At 39.7% G+C, this 20,888-nt stretch overlaps 6 protein-coding genes across 6 annotated transcripts; 3 read left to right on the top strand and 3 right to left on the bottom strand.

Moving 5' to 3' along the window:
• Nucleotides 1–4,114: 4,114 nt before the first annotated feature.
• Nucleotides 4,115–7,491, bottom strand: BATDEDRAFT_22878 (uncharacterized protein; the record flags this gene model as incomplete). Its single annotated transcript, XM_006676592.1, has 9 exons — nucleotides 4,115–4,308; nucleotides 4,408–4,867; nucleotides 4,946–5,050; nucleotides 5,120–5,392; nucleotides 5,489–6,041; nucleotides 6,154–6,246; nucleotides 6,657–6,789; nucleotides 6,882–6,981; nucleotides 7,294–7,491. 9 exons carry the CDS (start codon nucleotides 7,489–7,491, stop codon nucleotides 4,115–4,117), a joined length of 2,109 nt encoding a protein of 702 aa, XP_006676655.1.
• Nucleotides 7,492–7,601: 110 nt separating this feature from the next.
• On the top strand, nucleotides 7,602–10,901 carry BATDEDRAFT_15842 (translation initiation factor eIF3 core subunit a). The gene is made up of 3 exons (XM_006676495.1): nucleotides 7,602–7,764; nucleotides 7,829–8,043; nucleotides 8,124–10,901. Exons 1-3 carry the CDS (start codon nucleotides 7,716–7,718, stop codon nucleotides 10,860–10,862), a joined length of 3,003 nt encoding a protein of 1,000 aa, XP_006676558.1. The 5' UTR covers nucleotides 7,602–7,715; the 3' UTR covers nucleotides 10,863–10,901.
• Nucleotides 10,902–11,104: 203 nt separating this feature from the next.
• Nucleotides 11,105–12,832, bottom strand: BATDEDRAFT_29486 (uncharacterized protein; the record flags this gene model as incomplete). The annotated part of the gene is made up of 8 exons (XM_006676670.1): nucleotides 11,105–11,184; nucleotides 11,251–11,376; nucleotides 11,451–11,625; nucleotides 11,733–11,922; nucleotides 11,993–12,240; nucleotides 12,370–12,568; nucleotides 12,680–12,726; nucleotides 12,791–12,832. The coding sequence occupies 8 exons, from the start codon at nucleotides 12,830–12,832 to the stop codon at nucleotides 11,105–11,107; spliced, it is 1,107 nt and encodes a 368-aa protein (XP_006676733.1).
• Nucleotides 12,833–13,220: 388 nt separating this feature from the next.
• Nucleotides 13,221–15,375, bottom strand: BATDEDRAFT_86208 (histone H1). Its single transcript, XM_006676851.1, has 4 exons — nucleotides 15,325–15,375; nucleotides 15,020–15,134; nucleotides 14,223–14,282; nucleotides 13,221–14,063 (listed from the first exon to the last, which is right to left on the bottom strand). The coding sequence occupies exons 2-4, from the start codon at nucleotides 15,110–15,112 to the stop codon at nucleotides 13,359–13,361; spliced, it is 858 nt and encodes a 285-aa protein (XP_006676914.1). The 5' UTR covers nucleotides 15,113–15,134; nucleotides 15,325–15,375; the 3' UTR covers nucleotides 13,221–13,358.
• A 1,075-nt stretch (nucleotides 15,376–16,450) lies between these two features.
• BATDEDRAFT_86207 (uncharacterized protein) lies at nucleotides 16,451–19,942 on the top strand. Its single transcript, XM_006676981.1, has 4 exons — nucleotides 16,451–16,812; nucleotides 17,010–17,285; nucleotides 18,283–18,845; nucleotides 18,933–19,942. The coding sequence occupies exons 1-4, from the start codon at nucleotides 16,514–16,516 to the stop codon at nucleotides 19,724–19,726; spliced, it is 1,932 nt and encodes a 643-aa protein (XP_006677044.1). The 5' UTR covers nucleotides 16,451–16,513; the 3' UTR covers nucleotides 19,727–19,942.
• A 117-nt stretch (nucleotides 19,943–20,059) lies between these two features.
• On the top strand, nucleotides 20,060–20,603 carry BATDEDRAFT_36613 (uncharacterized protein). The gene has a single exon (XM_006676782.1). It carries the CDS (start codon nucleotides 20,291–20,293, stop codon nucleotides 20,585–20,587), a length of 297 nt encoding a protein of 98 aa, XP_006676845.1. The 5' UTR covers nucleotides 20,060–20,290; the 3' UTR covers nucleotides 20,588–20,603.
• Nucleotides 20,604–20,888: the final 285 nt, after the last annotated feature.

The raw sequence follows: 20,888 nt of genomic DNA, 5'->3' as shown, positions 1-20,888 counted from the left end.
TTCGGATGCACATATTAAAAACACCCCAACTCAATCATTTATTAAAGAATCAGATTTGGATAATCAACTGGACAATTCTGAATCTAAAATCCGACGCCAAAAGCTTGCAAATGCTGCACGACAGGTAAATCGAGTTTCAATACAAATGGATGTGAATATAGGTATTACTAAGCATTCACTAATGTACAAGTGATACGTTTTACTGCTTGCATTTAGGAGATTATTAAAGAAATGGCAATGCTGCAGAAAAGTGAAAGCAAGCCATTGATTGCTCCCAGTGTCGAGCCGTGCCGATCTGATGATGTAATTTCTCCAGTAAAAGCCAAAATACCACAGCAGCAAAAATCAGTTATAGATACCGAGATTTTTTGTCAGGACTTGCCTGCCGAAATCAATACAACATCAGTCTACAACGCAGAAGCTTATTCCGCGGCAACTCCTATTTCAAGTGTTTATGATTACAACTACGATTATGAGGATGAAACCGATTTCAAGTGTACAGATGAATATTTAGCAGCCAATTTGATCGTAACAACTACTACCTCAGAACTTAAAAATGCAGAAACAGAAACTACACCTAAACTTGATTCCATTAATTCTGATACACATAGTCCAATTATCGCAACCTTGGAGCCAATTGTAATTCGCGATCAATTCGACGTTTCAAACGATACCACAATATTTTCTTGCACTAGGCCAACTTACTCTACCCATACTCAGGCTGAAAATGATTCCATTTTTAAGCAATCTTTAATCGAGCCAAAAAGTACACTCAGCAATCCATCCAAATCACTCGATCGTTCTAGAACTTCATCTTACCAATCAATCACACATCATCCCTCAAAAGTCGAATACAAATTTGAGGTTGGACATATTCCATCATCGGTTTCAAATGAAACTTGCCCAACAAAAAGTTCTACTGTGTTGCCCTTGTTTCACAGCTCGACTGCTGATCCAACACCTGTCACTCCGTCTTTAAATTCAAACTCGGTGCCATCAAATACATATAGACTGAATTTAACTGAACCATGCAGATCTTATATACAATCATCAGTATCATTAAAATCAAACTCGACAATCAATGATTCGGTCGTGTCAAAGCAAGTTGATCGCATATTAGGACTTTTGAAAGATGTTGATATGGAGGACAATGAACATGATAAACGATACACGGATTCAACTCTATCGGTTACCAATACCATTGAGTCAATGTCTGAATTTTTAAAGTAATTTTGTCTGTTATGGTCTTGACTGGCTTGTTTTGCATCAAGTTTTTTGAAACGCATGTGGTTGTATTCAATGGATGCAACTTTAAAACTAATACACGTATTTACCGATTCTGTTTAGAAATCCATCTCACATAACAGCTGCTGCCAAAGGACCAGCGGAGCAAACAGGTATTTCAAATAATGATACGTTTGAATTAAACCGAAAATAAGTACAACTCTACTACCATCATAAACTAAATTGATTTGATCATCAAATCTATTCAATTCAATAGCTGCCGTGTTTGATGGAGTCAAGGCAAAAATATTGGGTCAGCAAATGGAGATTGAAGAAAAGTCGAGAATGGTGGATTTATTAAAAACAGAACTCAAAAAAACCCGAGACACTACTGTCGAGCAGTTTTCTCAACAGTTGAGCATGCTTTTTGAAGGATTATATCATGTTTGCATTGCTGACAAATCTACATGACTAAACAAGTGCAAACTGTGTGAAATAATGATAGTCAAAAAACGTTAAAATCCCAGCTATCGTTACAAAGAAAAGAGTATGAAACAATTGTAAAACGTCATCTTGGATTCATCGATAAGCTTTTAGCAGAAAAGGAGGAATTGTCAAAAAAATGCGAAGAATTGACTGCTGATGTCAAACAAATGGAAAAACAGTTTACTGCAAAGGTAATCCAAACCACACATTTCAACTTAATGCTACTAGATCCTGATATTACGGGGTTAAACTCATAGTTTATAAATATGATGAGTACAGATGAAAACTGTAGAAGAACAGCAGGCGAGAGATATTAAACAGCAGCGAGATATGTGGCAAGCTGCAGAGAAGATCAAGCGCGACAAATGGATCCAAGATAAAACAAAATCAATCAAAGATCAAACAGTCAAGGGTCTTGAACCAGAGATTCAGCGCATGATTGCTGTAAGTTAAAACCCTAATTTGGTACCGATAACAAATAGATGATGCTAAAGCCAATTCATGACTGCATGGGCTGGTTTATATAGCAACACAAGGCACAAGTCTTGGGTCTGGAGGAAAAGTCGCGTGAACAGTTTATCAAGGAGAAAAATCTACTCATTGAACAGCACCAACGGCAGCTTGTAAAGTTAATTTAAATGATATAACTGCAGTATAGACTCTATTTTAACTCTATTTTTAAATTTATAGGATTCATTAAGAGATAGGAGCGTTGCTGAGCGTCAAAAGGCATGCGAAGACGAGCGAGAATTTGGCCGACAGAGATACCTAAAACAACTGGAAAGAGATGAGATGGAGGTAAAACAGTGGTTATACAGTTAAATTAGCAGTATTGCTGAAAATGATGCTAAATTTTAAAAACCATTGGCGTTTTCAAATACATTATGGCTTGGCTACTACAGTTTCAACAGCAAAAACGCAAACTGTGTGCCGAGTTCGACGAGCAAAAACATAACCTTTTAAAATCGTTTAAAGAAGAGCGCAACCTTGATGATCAAACTCACCGAAAGGCCATTGAAGATCTACGTTACCAGATGGAATCAGATCGTGTCTCGATGGAGCAAGACATGTCTGCGCTAAAGAAAAAGCATGAGGCCGATGTATGATGTATTGGTAGTTGACTGATTGTTTCAGCTATAACTGGTTTTATTTACAATTTAATTATCAAATGGTTGCATAATTGTAGCTAAAATTACTGCAGGAAAAAATGCAAGTGGAAAAAGAGGAATGGCAGGATTGTTATATAAAGAAAATGGAAGCTGACATTCGTACAAAAGAGGTAAAAGCAAAATCTAGTTTATACTTGCAATCAACCATTGTTTAGTGTGCTTCAATAGGCAAGTATTTTGACTTTTTATATGAATGTATGGCTCATATATTTGGTTTACCTTGTACAGAAATCATTCAAAGACAAGTTGATAAAGGAACGAGATGCAGAGTTAGAAATGATCATTCAACGGTTAGAGTCAGAAAACAACTCTAGCTCCAGCGATGTTACACGAAAATACCGCATGGACATGGAGCGACTTAAAGCTGAAACTGCCGATGAGATTAAGCACCTACGTGACCAGCACAGTATGGCTCTAGACAAAGTTTTGTCAGCCCAAAATACCATTTGCCAGCTGGAAGAGCATAGACGGCAACTTCAAAAGGAAGTATTAAAGATCCAACACGAAACTTGTAGCAAAGAGGCAACGATCCGTCAACAAAAAGGTGAGCTGGCACGACTAAAAGTCGATGAAGAGACGCTAATGAATACCATTCGAGGCGAGTTTCATGATCAAATTGATACCAAAGAACGAGCAATTTTATTATTGAATGAGCAGACTGAAGTATTACAACGAAAGTATCAGCACGAGCTGAGTTGCATCATGAAAGACAAGGTAAGGAACTCGGTTGCCGTAAAAGCAATTTAGTGATTTTAGCTTGGATTACTTGGTAATGTATTATCAATATATAAACTGAATATAATACGAAAACAGGAAGAAACGATGATGCACATTGAGGAGCGGGTCAGGCAAACACTGCGTCACAAGGACGACATGATTGCATCTCTCAAGGCAAAACAAGATGAGCTAACATTTCGAAATGGTCAGTTGGAATCAATGATTGAAAAACAACGACAGGTAAAATAGACATGCTTGATATTGGCGTGATATAGTTCAAAGTAATATCTAAACAATTGCCAATATGTTCTAAACTATGCATTATTTCATAGGAGTTACTATCTTGATATTCATTAAACAGATCCGTATCATTTTGATAGTATCAATTTATTTTAATGGTGCCAATGATATAACACCACAGAATAAAACTACATAAAAGTAACGATTAAAAAGTTTTCAGTTCAAAATAAAATCAGCATGACAATAACTTCATACTTGAGTCGTTTGAAAAAAGTACATTAATGTTTAATTTGATACTCCCATGTATATTGCTCATTTTCTGCATCATCTGAAACTTCAAACGGTATACAAAGAGCCCTCATTTTTTTGCATGCTTCGTTGCGTTCAGCTATCAATCCTGCTCTATTGTATGCAAGTGACATGAGGTGGTAGCAGCGTTCAAGATGATATACGGAAGCAAGATTTATATAACCTATTTGCATATTGCCGTGTCATAGTTTAACAAAGTAAAGCAGTGTTTAACCATCAGCTCAAGTAGGATTAAATGCCAAAACATACACTTTAAACTTACATTTCTCTGCTTCTTTCAATGAATATATAACAGAAGCCCAAGTGGTGGTAAGCATGGAATGTAGAGTGCTAGTCACTATACGTTTATCCGTGTTATTGCCTGCCAGCCTAGTTGCTTCTTTCACTGACTGATCAACTGCTTTTTTTTCCAAAAGTGTAAAAGGTTCAGTTGCGTTTGAACCAGTTATGGGTCGATCGCTGCCAGCCATGGCTGCTATTAGAATTTGTGCGTGCACAAAGTATGTATAGCCACGATCCACAGCCGACGCGGCCACAAGAACACTTGGTAGAAGCTCGGTGATTAGATCCAATGCTTGTCGAAAATATTGCAGATGAACAAGGATATGACTTAGTCGGACAAGACCCATTATTCGTATCAAGTTCATAGAGTACTGGTCTGCTAAAGCAAGACATTTTAGTGTGATTGGAAGTGCAGCAATGGCTCCCTCTCGTCCCTCTTCCTAAAATAAAACGTGTCAGATTGTTGTTTGACTAAATCCACACAAATATACACGATCCAGGCTCAAAGATTACAGTACCAATAGCAAATCTGCTTGTTCAAGCATAGCAGGAATGTAATTGAGAGATCCTTCAATGACACCTTCTTCTGGTGGTTCCGATGCTTCCATGAATAGTCGATAGGCCTAAATACAGGTTTCAAAGTAAGTTGGCAATTTAATCAAAAAGTATCAATCAAGTTTCAAAAAACTCACTTCGTCACGTTTTCCATATCTTTTTGCAAGTCGGGCTCCGTATATCTTAATGGCTTGATTATTGTGCGGTGTATCAATGCAGTGAGCTGATAGATTGGCGAGTATATGAGCAGCCAATGGCATATTCAACCTAAACAGCGCACGATCCAGCAGTATATATCCCATTGCAACAAGCCAGTGTTTGGAAGCTTCAAAAAAACCAACAATTGGAAATCGTTGCTTGGCGGTTTTTATCAGGGAAAAGGCTTCTTTAAAGCGACCTTCAGATGCTTCCTAATTAGCAATATACTCATTAGTGAAAGTATTCTAATATTATAAACTGCTAAATATTGTCATACAATCAAAAGATCATGTACTAACAATACCTACATAAAGTGCATTTTTAGAATATGCCATGGAAAGATCATTGGCACTATATTCCTTTTGGTTTACAATAAGAACCTGCTGAATTGCAGCGCGCGCGGATTGTGTATTGCCATAAATCTCCCATATTCCAGCCTTGGTAAGCTCTACAGTGCTTACGAGAGCTTCCAGGCCACGATGATGGTTTACAAGAGATGTGGCAATTTGAACAGAATGAAAGACAAGAATAGGTGATTTTCCATTCATCAATCTCCAGGTTGCATTGCGTAAATGGGACAACACTTGAAGCTGGTGCTGTCCAAATCGTTGTGTACGTTCCGCCAACGTGTCTAATATTTCTTCTTCATTGGGCATATTTCCATACTTGTTGCACATAGTATCACGGCCAAGCTTCCAAGTGAGTCGATCGAGCCACATGAGAATATAACTCAGACATGTGTCATCTCCAACAAATCTCGCATAGCGGAGTGCATCTGAAACAAACTCTAAAGCCTCCATATGCTGACCCATTTCTGAATGCACAGCAGCCATATTGAGGGATACATACTGAAAGGGTATTCTACAATCAGGCCACAAAGTTTAAATTAATGTATGATTATGCAAGATTACAATTAAAGGCTGTATTCAAGAGTAGCATCAAAATGAGTTGGGATATGCTATAGCAAACTTACTTGTTGGTATCACCAACAACACTATAGTCAATGAACCGACGCAAGTCTTCTAACGCACGATATATCTCTCCAGATCTAAGATGATTGAGGTAGCTGTTTTAAAAATATGAGTATAAAGTCATTATAAAATAATGAAAAATGCATATTAGATTGCCTAAGATAATGAGACTTTGCCAGATTTGAAAGGCATTTCAAAATGTGTTGCAATTCTTGCTGTATATCATGTGGCGTAGGTAATCCCGAAGATTCTGTAAAAACACACGCATAAATTATATGTTGATGCACTCTAAGTAATAGTGGTGTATTATATATTGCAGTTGTACATACTTTCAAAAAGTTTTACTTGACTATCAATGTACTGCTCAACAATTGAATCGGTTAAACCAATCATGTCTAAAAATGTAGAGAATTAAAAATCATTTTAATTTCACTTGTTAGCAGGTAGTACAATACCAATAAAGTCAGTATGATTTAAATAGTTGGAATTAAAACAATTGTTTTACTTGCCTATATCATCCAAAGATTCCCCTTTACAAAACGCTTCATACTGTTGATTTAAAACCATCCAGCCATCCAGTTCAAGAGTTTGAAAAGCTGCAATATTCTTGTTTACAAAGAGTCCGATCGGACTTGATTCTGTAATCTGTTAAAACCAATTCAAAGTAAAACAAAGGTATTTGTATTAGCTTCAAACTATGATATCAGACGAGATAGTAATAAAAGTTGACTTGCGTTTTGATCAGACAAGTCATCTTCATTATCACGAAACAGATCCATACTATTTAAAAAGTATTTAAGACCTAAATAGTTTTCAGAAAGATCCAGACACTAATAAGGTTAATTAGAGATGCAGTTGATATAAATCCTAAAAGTCGTGCCAATGATCAAAGTGTAAATAGTTATTTCTTGCCTGCTGTTTGTAATATGCAAGAAAGGGTACTGATTGAAAATCGGTGTCATTTTTAATATACAGCTGTAGCTTAGATGTGTGCTGCAGTCTGGCAAGCAGTGTATCCAACGATTGGACTTTCAACACAGTATCACCCTAGATTTTCCAACAAAACATATAAAGATAAATGAATAAAACAATAAAAATGAAGGATTTGCATGAGAATTTAACAGATATAAAAGGACATTTACATCGAGACAATCTCCTAGAAACAAGAGGATCTGAGATGTGGTGAAAGCAGAATTATCAGCAGAATCAGAAGATTGAGCGTGCTGGTCGCCTAAATCAGAAACATGCAAAGGGCCGTATAATTGATGATCTAGAGCAAGACGAACAAGCACCAGCAAGGCGATGGAATAAGGAGAAATGCAAGGTTGTTGCAACGACATTCAAGTTTGAATTAGTCGAGAAATTCCAACAAGTTCAAAGTAATTCCTCAGGAATCCAGTTTTCTTTTTGGGATTTTTGCAGGCGAGAATGAAGTTATCGCAGTCAAGATCCGAGTTATTGCAGGAGAATCGGTCAGTGACGAAGCAGAACGATTGGTGAATTCAACAGGAAACTCCTTACTTATTACTTTATTTTGTGATTCAGAACCAATAGTTGGTATATAATGGCTCCATTTTATCAAAAACCCGAAAATGCCATCAAGCGAGCTGAAGGTAATCGTATTTCTATTGCAATGATGATGGCAAGAATGCACACAAGACTCACCTTGACCTGCAGAACTGGTTGCTGTAAATCAGCATTCTGCTGCCTTGAACTTGCTGCATGAGGTCATTCTCTCAAAGCGTGCTCGCTCCACTTCCATTCAGGTTCTTGAGCCCATCGTCATCAAGTTTATCGAGTTTGCTGTTATTCTTGGAAAGGGAAAAGTGGTTCGCGAGGCTCTCTATCAGTATAAAAATATTGTGCAAAACACCACTGTTGTCACCATTGAGGTGTGTATGAATTGAGTGCTGCTGTTTCTGCCAAGTATTCATGTGTCATTAATTCGATTGCTTTGTATTCTTGTGTGTAGCATGTTATCAAGCGTTATCTTGAACTCGCTGAAGAGCAGCTTGCTCAGGCTCAACAAAAAGCCGAAAAGATTAATCTTGATGTTGTTGACGATCTGGAAGCCTTTGAAACTCCTGAATCTATTCTTATGAGTACCGTATCTACAGACGATACTAAAGATCGCACAGATCGTGCAGTCGTTACTCCTTGGCTGAGGTTTTTGTGGGAAGCTTACCGTACATCGCTCGACACCCTGCGTAATAATGCTAGATTGGAAATGCTCTACCAGTACGTTGCCAATCAAGCATTTGCTTTCTGTCTTAAATATTCTCGCAAAACAGAGTTTCGTCGTCTTTGTGATATTTTGCGTCAGCATTTGTCGTCTGCTACCAAATATCAAAGTCACGATCATTCGATCGATCTAAACGATCCAGAAACTCTTCAACGGCATCTTGACACCCGCTTTGTCCAACTGAATGCTGCTGCCGAGCTTGAGCATTGGCAAGAGGGATTTCGTTCTATTGAAGACATTCATCATCTTCTCGAAGTGTCTAAAAATGCACCAAAATCTTATATGATGGCCAACTATTATGAAAAACTTGCTCGTATTTTTATGGTGGGTGAAAACTATCTTTTTCATTCGGCTGCCTTGAGCAAATTCTACTCGATTATGCGTCAAAACAAGAACTTGCCACAGGAAGAACACGAACGTCTTGCATCGTTGGTACTGGTTTCTGTTTTGTCAATTCCTATCATCGTTTTGTCTGGTTCTCGCACTGCAGAGGCCGATGAAAGCAAACAGCGTACTCAACGTCTGATGACTCTGCTGCGAGTCACTCAGCTTCCTACTCGAGAAAGTCTTCTCAAGGAAGCCCTTGGCAAAAACGTATTTCCTTTAGTTCGTCCAGAAATTAAGCATCTCTACAAGTCTCTCGAGGTCGACTTTCATCCTTTGTCGATTTGCAAAAAGATTGCTCCCAGTATTGCTTATTTTTCGGAGAATGCCGAATTTTCTCGATATGCCAAACTGCTGCACCAGGTTGTCTTGACTCGTCTTCTTCAACAGCTTTCTCAAGTATATTCCATCATCAAGATCGATCATGTCGTGCAGCTTGCCTCCCTTCCAGCTCCTTACAACTTTGATGCTCATGCTATTGAACGATTTGTAATGAATGGCTGCAAGCGCGGTGAACTCACAATCCGTGTTGACCACAAAACAAAAACCCTTTCGTTTGATGCTGGTTTCTTTGCTTCTACGTCCGAATCCTCTTCCGAAGGTCCCCGCTTACATCAAATTATGCTTCCAGGAGAGCGTGTTCGTTTGCACCTTACTTGTTTTGCCAAACGTCTTCACTCTGTCATGGGCTTTGTTGATCCTTCGATTACTAAGCAGAAAACTGCTTTTAAAATCAAATCGTTCCAAAATGCTGCTGCCCATCTTGAAGAGGAGCGTTCAGCTGTCAGTGTTCGCCGTGCTCTTGTATTTAAAAAAAAAGAAATGCGCGATGCCGACGCTGCTAGTAAAAAACAGGAGGCTTTGGCTCTTCGTGCTCAGCGTCTTCAACAAGAGCAAGCTGCTGAAAAGATCCGTCTTGAAGAAGAATTCAAGCGTCGTGAGATTGAGCGTATGGAAGAAGTTCGTCGCGATATCCAACGTCAAGAAGCACAGAAACTTGCTGAACAGCTAGCAAGTGAACTTCGTGAAAAGAATGTCAACTTTAAGGAAGAAGATCTTAGCAACATGGACACCAACAAACTGGTTATGCTTCAAATCAGTCAACTTGACAAGGAACGTCGTGAATTGATGCTCAAAATCAAAGCTGTTCATAGGCGTATTGATCATACTGAGCGGGCAATGCGACTCGAGGAAATTCCACTTTTAGAAAAGGATTACAAAAAACAAGATGAAATGGATCGCTTGGCATTTGATAATGGTCATGCTGCTCGTCTTGAAGCTGCAAAGGCCAAATATGCTTGTGACAAAAAGCAAAAGACTTCTGTTTTGCGTATGATGGATGACTACACTTGTTATTTGAACGATCTCAAGTCTCGCCAAAAGGAAGAGTTTGCTGTATTGCAAGAACAAGCTGCTGCCAAGTTGAAAGCCGCTAAAGCCAAGCGTGTCAAAGAACTACGTGCTAGACATGAGGCTGACAAAATCCGCCGTGCCAATGAAGAAGCTGAGCGTATCAAGCGTGAAGAAGAAGAGCTTCTTGAAGCCGAACGTGCTAAACAAAATGCCATTAAAGCAGAAGAAGAAAAAGCCAAGGCTGAGGAGTATCGTCGCAAGGCAGATGAAATTGCAAATAAGCAGCGTGAGCGTGAACTCGAGGTTGAACAAAAACGTCTCCGTGTGGCTGAAGAGCCTCGTCGTAAACCTGTGGAAGCCTTTAATTCTAGTTGGCGTCCAAGACCTGCTGCAGTTGAACCTTCAAAATCTGTTGAAAGTTCTGACAAGTACGTATCGCCTGCTGCTCGTGCTGCTTTGAGTGGTGCATCTACAGCTCGTCCATTTGAACAATCTGGATTCAACTCATCTCGTCCTGGACCTGGCTCCCATGCTTCTGACAATCGAAGTGGTGCTTTTGCGGCCAATACGTCATCCCGTCCTGCTTTTGGCAACTCGTCTTCGGCTGGACCTCGTCGTGATCCCAGTGGATTTACACCCCCTCCCACTTTCTCAAAAAATAACGACGGGCTTAGTGTAACGGAGCGTCTTGCCCAGCGCAAGGCAGCTGCCAATTCTCGTTCCAAAAATTGAAAGCATTGTTAAGCAAATAAAGTTGATCTTGTTTTGATTAGATGTAAACATGAACTAGGACAACTTTTTGCAGATGCTACTGGTACTTTAACCAAGGTTTGTAGTATTTTAAATGACTAGGCAATTGCAAATCAACAAACTCGACACAGTTACACTTGATAGATTTATTTCAGATGTATATTGCTCATCAATTAGTCATTGGATATGGCACCAACGCGTTTAAACCATGCGTTTGCGTCCATCTAACTCATCAATCGCTTATGAATTACATCAGGATCTTCATGGTATTCTTCGGCCGACACCCACATTTTTTTGAACGTACCTAAATATATAGCTTAAAATCAATCAAGCTGCTCAACGTATATAATAACCTACAAATTCTACTTACTAAGTGATGCTAGAATGGACCCACCAATCCATGTTGAATACTTGCGTTCAGGCGGAGCATAGATTTTGATTTGAACATCTTTGAGTGCCAACCGTTTCGTTTCATACAACAGCCGATCACCAAACCCTACAGATTTCAAAAATATTACAAGAATCAATATGTGCCACAAAGCAAACATGGGCCAAGAACATGTTCTAAACCTTTGGTGAGCGTGGTACCCCCGGATAGAATGATGTTACTGTACAACCCTTTGCGCAAATCCATGTCTACTTTGCCAATGGAGTCGGATACTACGTGGTGAATGCCAGAATACTCTTGACCAATCATATCTGGAGCAAACAGGATTTCAGGGGCTTTGAATCTCTCCGATCCAAGCTGTAGGAATGACAAATTAAATGGTTGAACAAAAGATATGTTGGCTAATGTAAAAGCCCTTGGATATGATCAAATCAGCTCGAATTTGACAGAGTAACGAGATTTACCTTGATAGTACGGCCATCAGGAAGCACGAATGCATCTGCTCTATTATTGGTACTTTTTTCTTCTTTAGCGGGATTCAATGAAAAATAGCAAGCCTTTTCTTTTATAATACGCACTACCTCCATTTCGGCAGATGTGTGAAAATGGTATCCGGATTTTCGCAACAATAGTTGCAAGTATTCAGTAATGTCCCTATGTAAATTTAACATTAAGAGTTGGTGATAATACACGCCTGGTATTATTATACAACGATTGGATGTACCTTCCAGCTACATCGATACGGCGAACGGCATTTGTGATTGCAAAGCCTTCATAAACCGGAACAGCATGCGTGACACCATCACCGACATCTAAAACAACACCTGTTGTGCGTCCAGAGGCATACAGAGAAAGAACAGCTTGGATTGAAATAAACATGGCAGGAACATTGAACGTTTCGAAAAAAATCTGTGCAGCTTGGTCACGATTGGAACGAGGATTCAAAGGTGCTTCTGTAAAAAGGACTGGATGCTAGAAGCATTTATAGAAGAATCCAGAAAAACAGTCAGATCTGTATTAGGCCAACTAGACATGCCATGATCGGACAGTTCAATAAAGTGGCGCATGAAATTAATGGGTTGGATGACCGACATAAACTACCTCTTCAGAAGCAGTTTTGAGTTCTTCTGTATAAAGATACTGCCAAATTCTCTCCATATCTCCCCAGTCAGTGACAACTCCATGCTGCATAGGATATCTTATCCGTAACAAGCCTCTGAGTTCCTGAGCCTTTTTTCCAATAAATGAATCTCCCTCAACTGCACCTGCCATGACTTTTGTGTGTTTAGGTCTTCCGATACTATATAAAGGTGATTTGCAATGCAGTATAAGCCATCATGCAACTAGCAGTGCTAGATCGATCTATGGGATAAATAGTAAGATGGCCACTTGCATTGAAGGAAATAAACACTTTGGATTGTCCTGACCAGCAAATCCGGCCTTGATGGTTCCCGAGCCCTATCAATAAATCATTGGGTTAGAGCAAGAAACGGAATAGGTGATTCAGTGCATGTAGATCTACATTGTCAATGACTACTGGCTGGTTGGTGAGCACATCCGCCATTTGATTGCCAGTGAGTTGGATTTTGTCAATCTTCAAGAAACTGCATTCGTCTTGATTCTAGCCACCATATTTAAAGTCTGGTCCCTATAAAAGTCTAGCAGTTGATCATCTGCAATCGTATTCACCTAAAATAAAGTGTCCAATTCTCACCCTATTTACTGGACAGCATTGCGTCATATGAAATGTTCAAGGTTACAAACTCGCTAATTATACATGGTCTGTTGACCAAACTGCAGTAATGTCGCAAGGTATAAAACTCCATATTCTTCATAATCCCTGCTGACAATCGCTTGAATAAATTGTCCACTCCAAAGTAAAACAGTCAAATGCTGCATCTTGTGTGAATATGACCAACTTGCACCACTCCAAATAATATAAACCACTTTTTGAAAAATACTTCATGTGTAATAAAAAATACCCATCCCATCGTAGCCCAATATCGTCTGCTTATAGGCCCTAGTAATTATCTACCATCTTTAAAACCCCAAACCATCCAATAAAATAAGCTTTCCGGATATTTACAACTCTAAGTCTTTTTAGAAGCGGCCGGCTTTTTTGATGTCTTGACCGTTTTGGATGATTTGGCTGCTGCCTTTTTTACAGTTGCTTTGGCAGAAGCTGTTTTGGTAGTCTTGGGTTTTGCGACAGTTTTTGTTTTGATGGCATCGGATTTCTTGGCGACTGCCTTGACAGCAGCAACGACTGATGCAGTTGCTTTTTGCTTCATTCTGGTAGGTGCAGCTTTGGCAACTATCTTTTTGACTGCCTTGCCGGTAGAACTTGCCTTTTTAACTGGCACAACAACCTTTGTCTTGGTGGCCTTGATCGTGGCAGTCCGACTGCTCTTGGTAGATACGACAGCCTTTTTGATCTTGGCATTCTTTTTAGTAGCAGTGGTAGTGGCAATTTTCTTGGTAGGTGGAGATACGACTTTTGTCTTGGTAGATGGGGATGTGACTTTTGTCTTGGTAGATGGGGATATAGCCTTTGTCTTGGTAGCAGTCCTTTTGGCAGTGCCTGTGGCCTTTTTGGTCATAATGGCTTTTTTGACAGCTGCTGGTGCACGAGGCTTGGCAACAGTGGGTTCGTGCTTTTCCTCATTCTTCTTCTTTTCGCCCTTCTTGACAAGCTTTAATGGCCCAGAAGATCCTTTGGGTTGGACGAAATCACCAGTCTCGCAGCCACGAGTAATGGCCGTGTTGATGTGACTATCGGCATTGCTGACCAGTCCCTGCTTATCCAAATCACAATTTGTAATGGTTTGGACGAGTTTGTTTACCGTAAAAATGGATGAAATCCTGTTAGTGCATGAAAGACAGGGCTAGCAAAATAATAATGTGCTTGACAGCCAAATGGGCGGATAATGCAACAAAAAGCAAACACGATATACCTTGAAGTTGGCGTGAATATACTTTTTGATGGCATGGCGAGAGATCCCATTACGAGTCTTCTGTTGGTTCAAAGATCAAAAAGTATGTCGGTAAAGTACACATGTCAGTATCAGAATTATAGTCGAGTAGCAAGGCTAGCAATTTTTCACTTCAAATACATGCTTAATCAGGTATGCATCAACCAGAAACTGACGTTTCACACTAGATACTCTTAGTTGTACCAGTTTCATAGCTAAACAAGACATGATGACAAGCCACAAGAATTCTGAAGCATAGTGGTCCTAGAGCAAGAATGCTATTTGAACACACTGCAGAAACCAATAACTAAGCATCAGATGCACTTGAAACATCCTCTATGCAGTCTCATGGTCTGATAGTCGAGTAAAGCCTCGACTATCCCAGACCAACGGACGTCCGTGTCGGAACAGCTAAGAATCTATACTCTGAAAGCATATACCACACCCCATTAATGAGCGTGCAGCAAGATAATCTTTTCTACTAATCAAAGTACATGTATCATAACCATGGCCACTATTTACAGAATTCCTGAAAGCCTATAAACTGGTTGTTTCAAACGAATGATACTCGGTAGCATCTTGCCAACAAAGTAGTACTGAGACTAGGCATGCATGCCAAAGTGTACCAGCAATAAATTTGGGCTCGCTCATATACAAAAACCACCAGATTTCGAATACTGAAACGCAAGCTTGAGTGATATAAAATCAGCTACTGTTGTAGCAGTAGCCATAAAAGAATATTCAAGATATACAGCCATAATATAATATTAAAAACTCACCAAATCTGCAAGAGCTTGGGTAATCATTTCCTTGTAGGCAGGATGGTTGCCAGTTTTTTTGCTGGAAACAGCAGCAGATTTTGTGGGAGCCATATTTAAAAGTTCTTGTAAAGTGCTATATTCAGCAAAATTTGAAATTCAGTATGATAGCGAGACGAATGGGTGTGTAGAAAAAGACCAAGTTAGCGATGAGTAGTGTTAATGGAGTTTATAATAGCACTGGGGATAAACGTGAATCTTGAAGAATTGGACCGTTCAAGTGTAGGTTTAACCCACGTATAAATGCGGTAGCTGCACACTTGTACCTTTTTGCGGTTGTAGGCGTTTACAGAAACAAAACGGTTATCTAAAGACAGGTAAAGAAAGCGGGGTTTAGACAATATTCAGACTCGACAACTTGTGACTGTTGTTTGAGTTTTAATGCTCGTGAATCTTGACTCTGTCCGAGACTGCGCCACTCCCCAACTCTGTCAGCATCTTCGTTCTGTATGGTAATATGATGACTCCAACTGTTCTGAATGCCAGTTCTTGTCATGGCTTGGTTTTACCGCATCTAATCTGGTTTCTTGTTATTGCTGTCTATCTACCAATAAAGCTTTAGAGGCTAAAACTCACAATCCTACTTTTATCTGTCATGGTCGAATCCCAAATAAAATCGTTTATAGTTTACCTTGCATTCATATGAAGACAAGACCACCACTTTATTGTATACTATACTGTTTAGCATTGAAAATGTGTGATTTTAAAAAGCACAGATCACCAGTGTCAAAGTGCAATAAACAGCCAGTTTTATGAAATGATGGGTGTCAATTCCCTCCAAGCTTATTGAATAGCATCCTTTAAACTCGTTAACCCTGACTGGTCTTTGTGCTTATTTTTTATAAAACAACTCAACGAATGTTCACATCTGTTTCAATCAACCCACACTTGTTTAATCTCCAACTCTCCTTTCATCCAAACGTTGGGTAACTGGCATCAAAACAGCAGTTGCATTTCCAAAATTGCTTTCTTGAGCTAGAGCGCGAACGTATTTGTGAGATTAAGTTACAACAGAGTGGAGTTGTATTGACAACAACCAAACCCTATCTGGATTACAATGAATGAATTCAATGATCATACAAGTATGACTACCAAAAGAGGAAAATCTTGGTTTAAAAAAGATGATTCAGTAAACACAACGCTGATTATATATGCTCACAAATCAAATTATAGCTTGAACTGAAATTAAAAATATTGATTGAAGAAGCAATTATTTCTATCAAGAAAGCACAAGGAATAATTAAATATTGTGTATTCTGGAGCAAAGGAGATAGATACAAGAGTTCCATTTTGCGTGAATAGGCTTAAAATTCCAAGTCGGTAGCAGAAAGCGGGAGTTGGAATTTAGACACGCACTTGACCTACATCACAAACATTTGTACGGCTGGTGATTTTAAAACTACTTGTAAGCTGGCAACTACACGCTTGAGATAATCTGTTAGTCACTCACAGGAAATGGGATGTATGGGTGCTATGTCTGCCAAGTCTACAGAATGTTCCATGAGCACTGGTATAGAAATTCGCCGAGTTACTAGAGCAACCAAACACATTGCATTGCAACCAATAGAATCTACTGAGCACAAACCCGCCCTTGCATCCAGCGCTTCAGATACGCATACTCCAATCCTTATCAATACATACTCTAACGTGTCTACCCAAAACACCACCACTTTATTGGACGACAAACAGCAAATGACTGACAATAGTACCTCGCCTAGAAAACCTCACAAAAGGCAAGCAGACCAGACATCAAGGTAAAACATGCTTAGATAAGCTAATGCAATTTAGAATTCAAAGAAAGCAATATAATGGCATTTGATGTAGAGCTGAGTTGCGTGAACTCATGCCATGTGTAATGCCGACATGGTTGACGCCACCAACTTTGAGCAAATTGCATTATATTTTGGCCATATAATATTTGGCACAATCCACTAACCCAGCCAATGTTTAGACGCAGTATTAGAGATGGTCGCAGGAAAAGTGCTAGGCACGAATATCCCGAGTCTGTCAAGGATGAACTCGCCAAGAGTAACACTGGTGATTTATTACAGACAGAAAAATCTAGGACTGAAATTATAATTGGTGCTTATAAATCTGACTCGTTGCCCATATTGCAGCCAAAACATTCCCTAACACCGATGCTGTCGCCTACGGCTGGAGTAACTCTTATGCTGCAGGACCTGCAGACCCAAACACCACTTTCTAAAACGAAAATGCCGCATCCAGGGTGAGTCTATTATCTGATTATTGGCATGACATCATCTTGTTCAAGCAACATTTTATTGTTGAAAATTGAGGATTCGAGACTGTGGTGTCAGATAAAGCAGTGGTCAGAGTAGTATCAATTTTTGGGTTGAACAGATCTAATAATGATATTCAGTCCTGCTGGCTAGTATTGTTTGTCATATTTCTACCCGATGGCGTTGAGCAGATACCATGCTGCTCAATTATCTATTGCGACACTCCTCAGTTTAGAACTGAGCAAACATTACCAAGTTGATAAATTGCAACGCAGCTTAATGTTTGCACTGCCAACCACCATATCCCATACTGCTGTAACCCATCCGCAACACCACAATCTGTTTACTATTGGATGGTAATGTTATTGGAAAACTTGATGATAAACCCAACCCATATCGTGGTTTGTTCCAACCTATGGGCATGCCAATTGTTTGGTATGTCTGCAATATTTCCCCATGACTCTGAAATACTTTATACGGACACACATCCTACACGCATTTATTGCGCCTAGCAATTCTTCTGCTGTATTGCTGTGTGTTGGCCCATCGTATCGTTTGTTATGGCGTATTGGTACGGGGGAGTTCGTCAAGGACAAGATTAAATACAATCGCGCCAATAGCGGCGAAATAATCAAGTAATCAAACGAGGGGTGTCTAGAATTACCTTGCGCATAAATCTAGTGTGTGATGGATGATCAACTGAGATGCGTGGGGCTTTGTAGCATTTTGCGGATACGATTGGGTTGGCTGCAAGATGTGTTTAGCCAGCAGATTGCCAAGAAGTTGTTTATTCTTGCCATTATGCCATCCCATTTAAGCATATATAGTCACAATTGAATGATCGAACTTCTGGCCTTAGTTTGCTACAACAAACCCTAAAACTTTGCTACATAGTTGCTTATTTCATCTCGCCAAATTATAACATCTTAAGCCTTATTGACTTTATACCCTATTGTTATTTAACCTCGACCGTTACCATTCTAGTACGCACTCCACAGCTCAGTCCTGTCAGCTTTTTGTCAAAAACTCTATGACCTCGACTCACTCCTGTTCATTCGACGATATTGCTCCCGTCACCTCTTCCTTGCACCGAGAATCTTCAGTTTGTCTTGATTCATCTACTCTGCAACATAACCAGCGGCATGCATTGCCAGTGTCCATAGCAATGACGAAACCTACAGCATCACATTTTCAAGGAATGGCCACTCCAAGCGGCCAGCTGCGCACCCCAATTGTTGATGCTGATTCTATATTCAATACTCCACAGGCTGGATTCTTGTTCACCATTCCACAATCAAGGGAGCACGCCAAGACACCCCAATCAGCACTCCAACTTTCTTTAAAATCTCGCAATAATGCACATGTTGAAGCTAATTCAGAACACTACTTTGAGCTATTTATTCAGGACTCGTTTCCTGACGACCCATGCGATTCGGATATGGTGATTGACTTGCACAGTGATGGCTTCAACGATGCTAGCAACACTGCACAGACTGACTCTACACTTTTGACCAACTATGAGATTGACAAGGAGAATGCCGTTTTGTGTGAGTTTTTTAATGACTAATATCCTGTCATTCAAATTTTAAAGCATGTGCTAACCATTATTGGTTTCGATCTTTTTGATGATGCAGCCGCGCCTGATACTCACGCCACAATGGCATTGCATAGTCGTCAGAAAGGTGCTCTTGAATCTATTGACATCACACTATTGCCAGAATATAGGAATTTAATTGGGCTGGCATGGCAGATTGAAGACAATGCTTGCTCATCACGTACCTTGCCGCCCAAGACTCCCGAGTCTACTCAAGGCATCAAGAAGCGCCGCATCTCACACTCTAGTCAAACCAACATGAAAACACATTCAATGGCTGCATCAGGACAAAATTCATATATGCGGCAAGATGATGCTGACTCGGAAAGTGTACCATCAAATCCTTGCTTGGATTCTCTTGTCAATGGTGGCAAATACCATACAGTTGTTGCAACTCAGTCGAGCAATAATTTACGCCGAGAAGGCCATTTACGTAGTGCTGCAGCAACAAAACTATGTTTTGATCGTCCAATCAAGTGTCCAAAGGCACTTTTATCAAGACAAGATTTGGCAGCAGCCACTAATGCAGCTATATCAGATTTGGGCACGTTGTCAAGCAAAGATACCAAACTGTCTTCGACAGCACCTGCTCATATGATGTGTAATGCAATATCTCCATCGGCTTTGAGTGCTCATACAATTGGTGAAATGGTCGCATCTGCCAATTCTAATCACGGCTCGTTGAGTCTTGCACAAGTTTCACCCATATTCACTGGTTGTGTTAGAAAGTACAATCTTCGACCACGACCCACTGCTGCACCGCAATCGTGGATGGGATACTCAAACTCTTCTTCAGAACATACTGCAACACGACGATTCCAAGTTCACGTTTGAGTCGTATATACCCATTCACTAAGCATACTGTGCAAATCTCTGCTTGCTCGACTTTTGTATATACATATTTTTACAGGTCTTTAAAGTGCACTCTGCTCAAGATGCATTTTAAAAAGACGTTTTGGATTTTGCTTGGTCATCATTTCCGCCTAAATTTATTACAATTTTTTCTTTTGGCTGCACTTTTAAACAAATTAATTGCATAGTTTGCTATACACGTCATGTATAATTGAATGTCCGAATGGGGTGGGTTCAACACATTGCAACAGCCTATTTTAAACATGGCATCCGCTAGTCAAACAATGGCCAACAAGCCTCTAAAACGCCAGGTTCAAATAAATAGAAAAAATATTTATTGCAAAAAATGTTATCCCCATGGTTTTTCTCAACCTTCAAGACTGCAGAGCAGCCACGCTGTAAAGCGTCAGGAAAGATATAGAATATGGGGAGCTTGCAACCCAATCCATTACCAGCCAAAGCTGCAGCGCTCACTCAGTTTCCCGAGGGAAACCAAGGAACAGAAACAGCAATGAAAGACAAGTAGATTGAGGAAGTTGTTGTTCGATGTGTTGGAATGAACTATACACTACTGATTTTGCATGGGTGGCAATACTTCAAAAGACAGAATCTAATGATCGTACTACTCCTTTGCAATGCGTGCTTCGACACCAACAGAGGAAAGTAAGCCTTCAGTCATCGGTAAATAGAATACACAAACAAAATAGAGATGCAAAAAGTGGGAATCACCAATGGATGGGAGCAAGTTGGTCAAATGCAAGAACACAGTCAGAGAATGTATTGTTGCTACAATGCAGCACAACTTGGTCCACACCACCAGCAACAACCCAGGACAGGCAATAGAAGAGAAGGTAATAGAAGAGAGTATTGAAAGAAAAACAAATTTGCTTTATGGGCTTTTATAGTTGTTATCGGCGAATTTTCCACCAACCAATTAGCAGGAATTGATGTAGTCAATCATATGAGATCATGTGATTAAACGTGATTTCAAGTTGAGTAAACTTGAGCACACTTTTGAGATATGAACTAGAACGCGAGCGTATCTGATACGTTAGAATAAAACAGAGTTTGATTGTGTGTGCATCATATAATGAACGTTCTGTTTATTGAATAAGTCAAATGAACAATTGATCATTATGATTCC

The sequence above is a fragment of the Batrachochytrium dendrobatidis genome, assembly GCF_000203795.2.
Source record: "Batrachochytrium dendrobatidis JAM81 unplaced genomic scaffold BATDEscaffold_2, whole genome shotgun sequence".
Taxonomy (NCBI): domain Eukaryota; kingdom Fungi; phylum Chytridiomycota; class Chytridiomycetes; order Rhizophydiales; genus Batrachochytrium; species Batrachochytrium dendrobatidis.
This window is presented reverse-complemented; position numbering and strand designations above follow the sequence as displayed.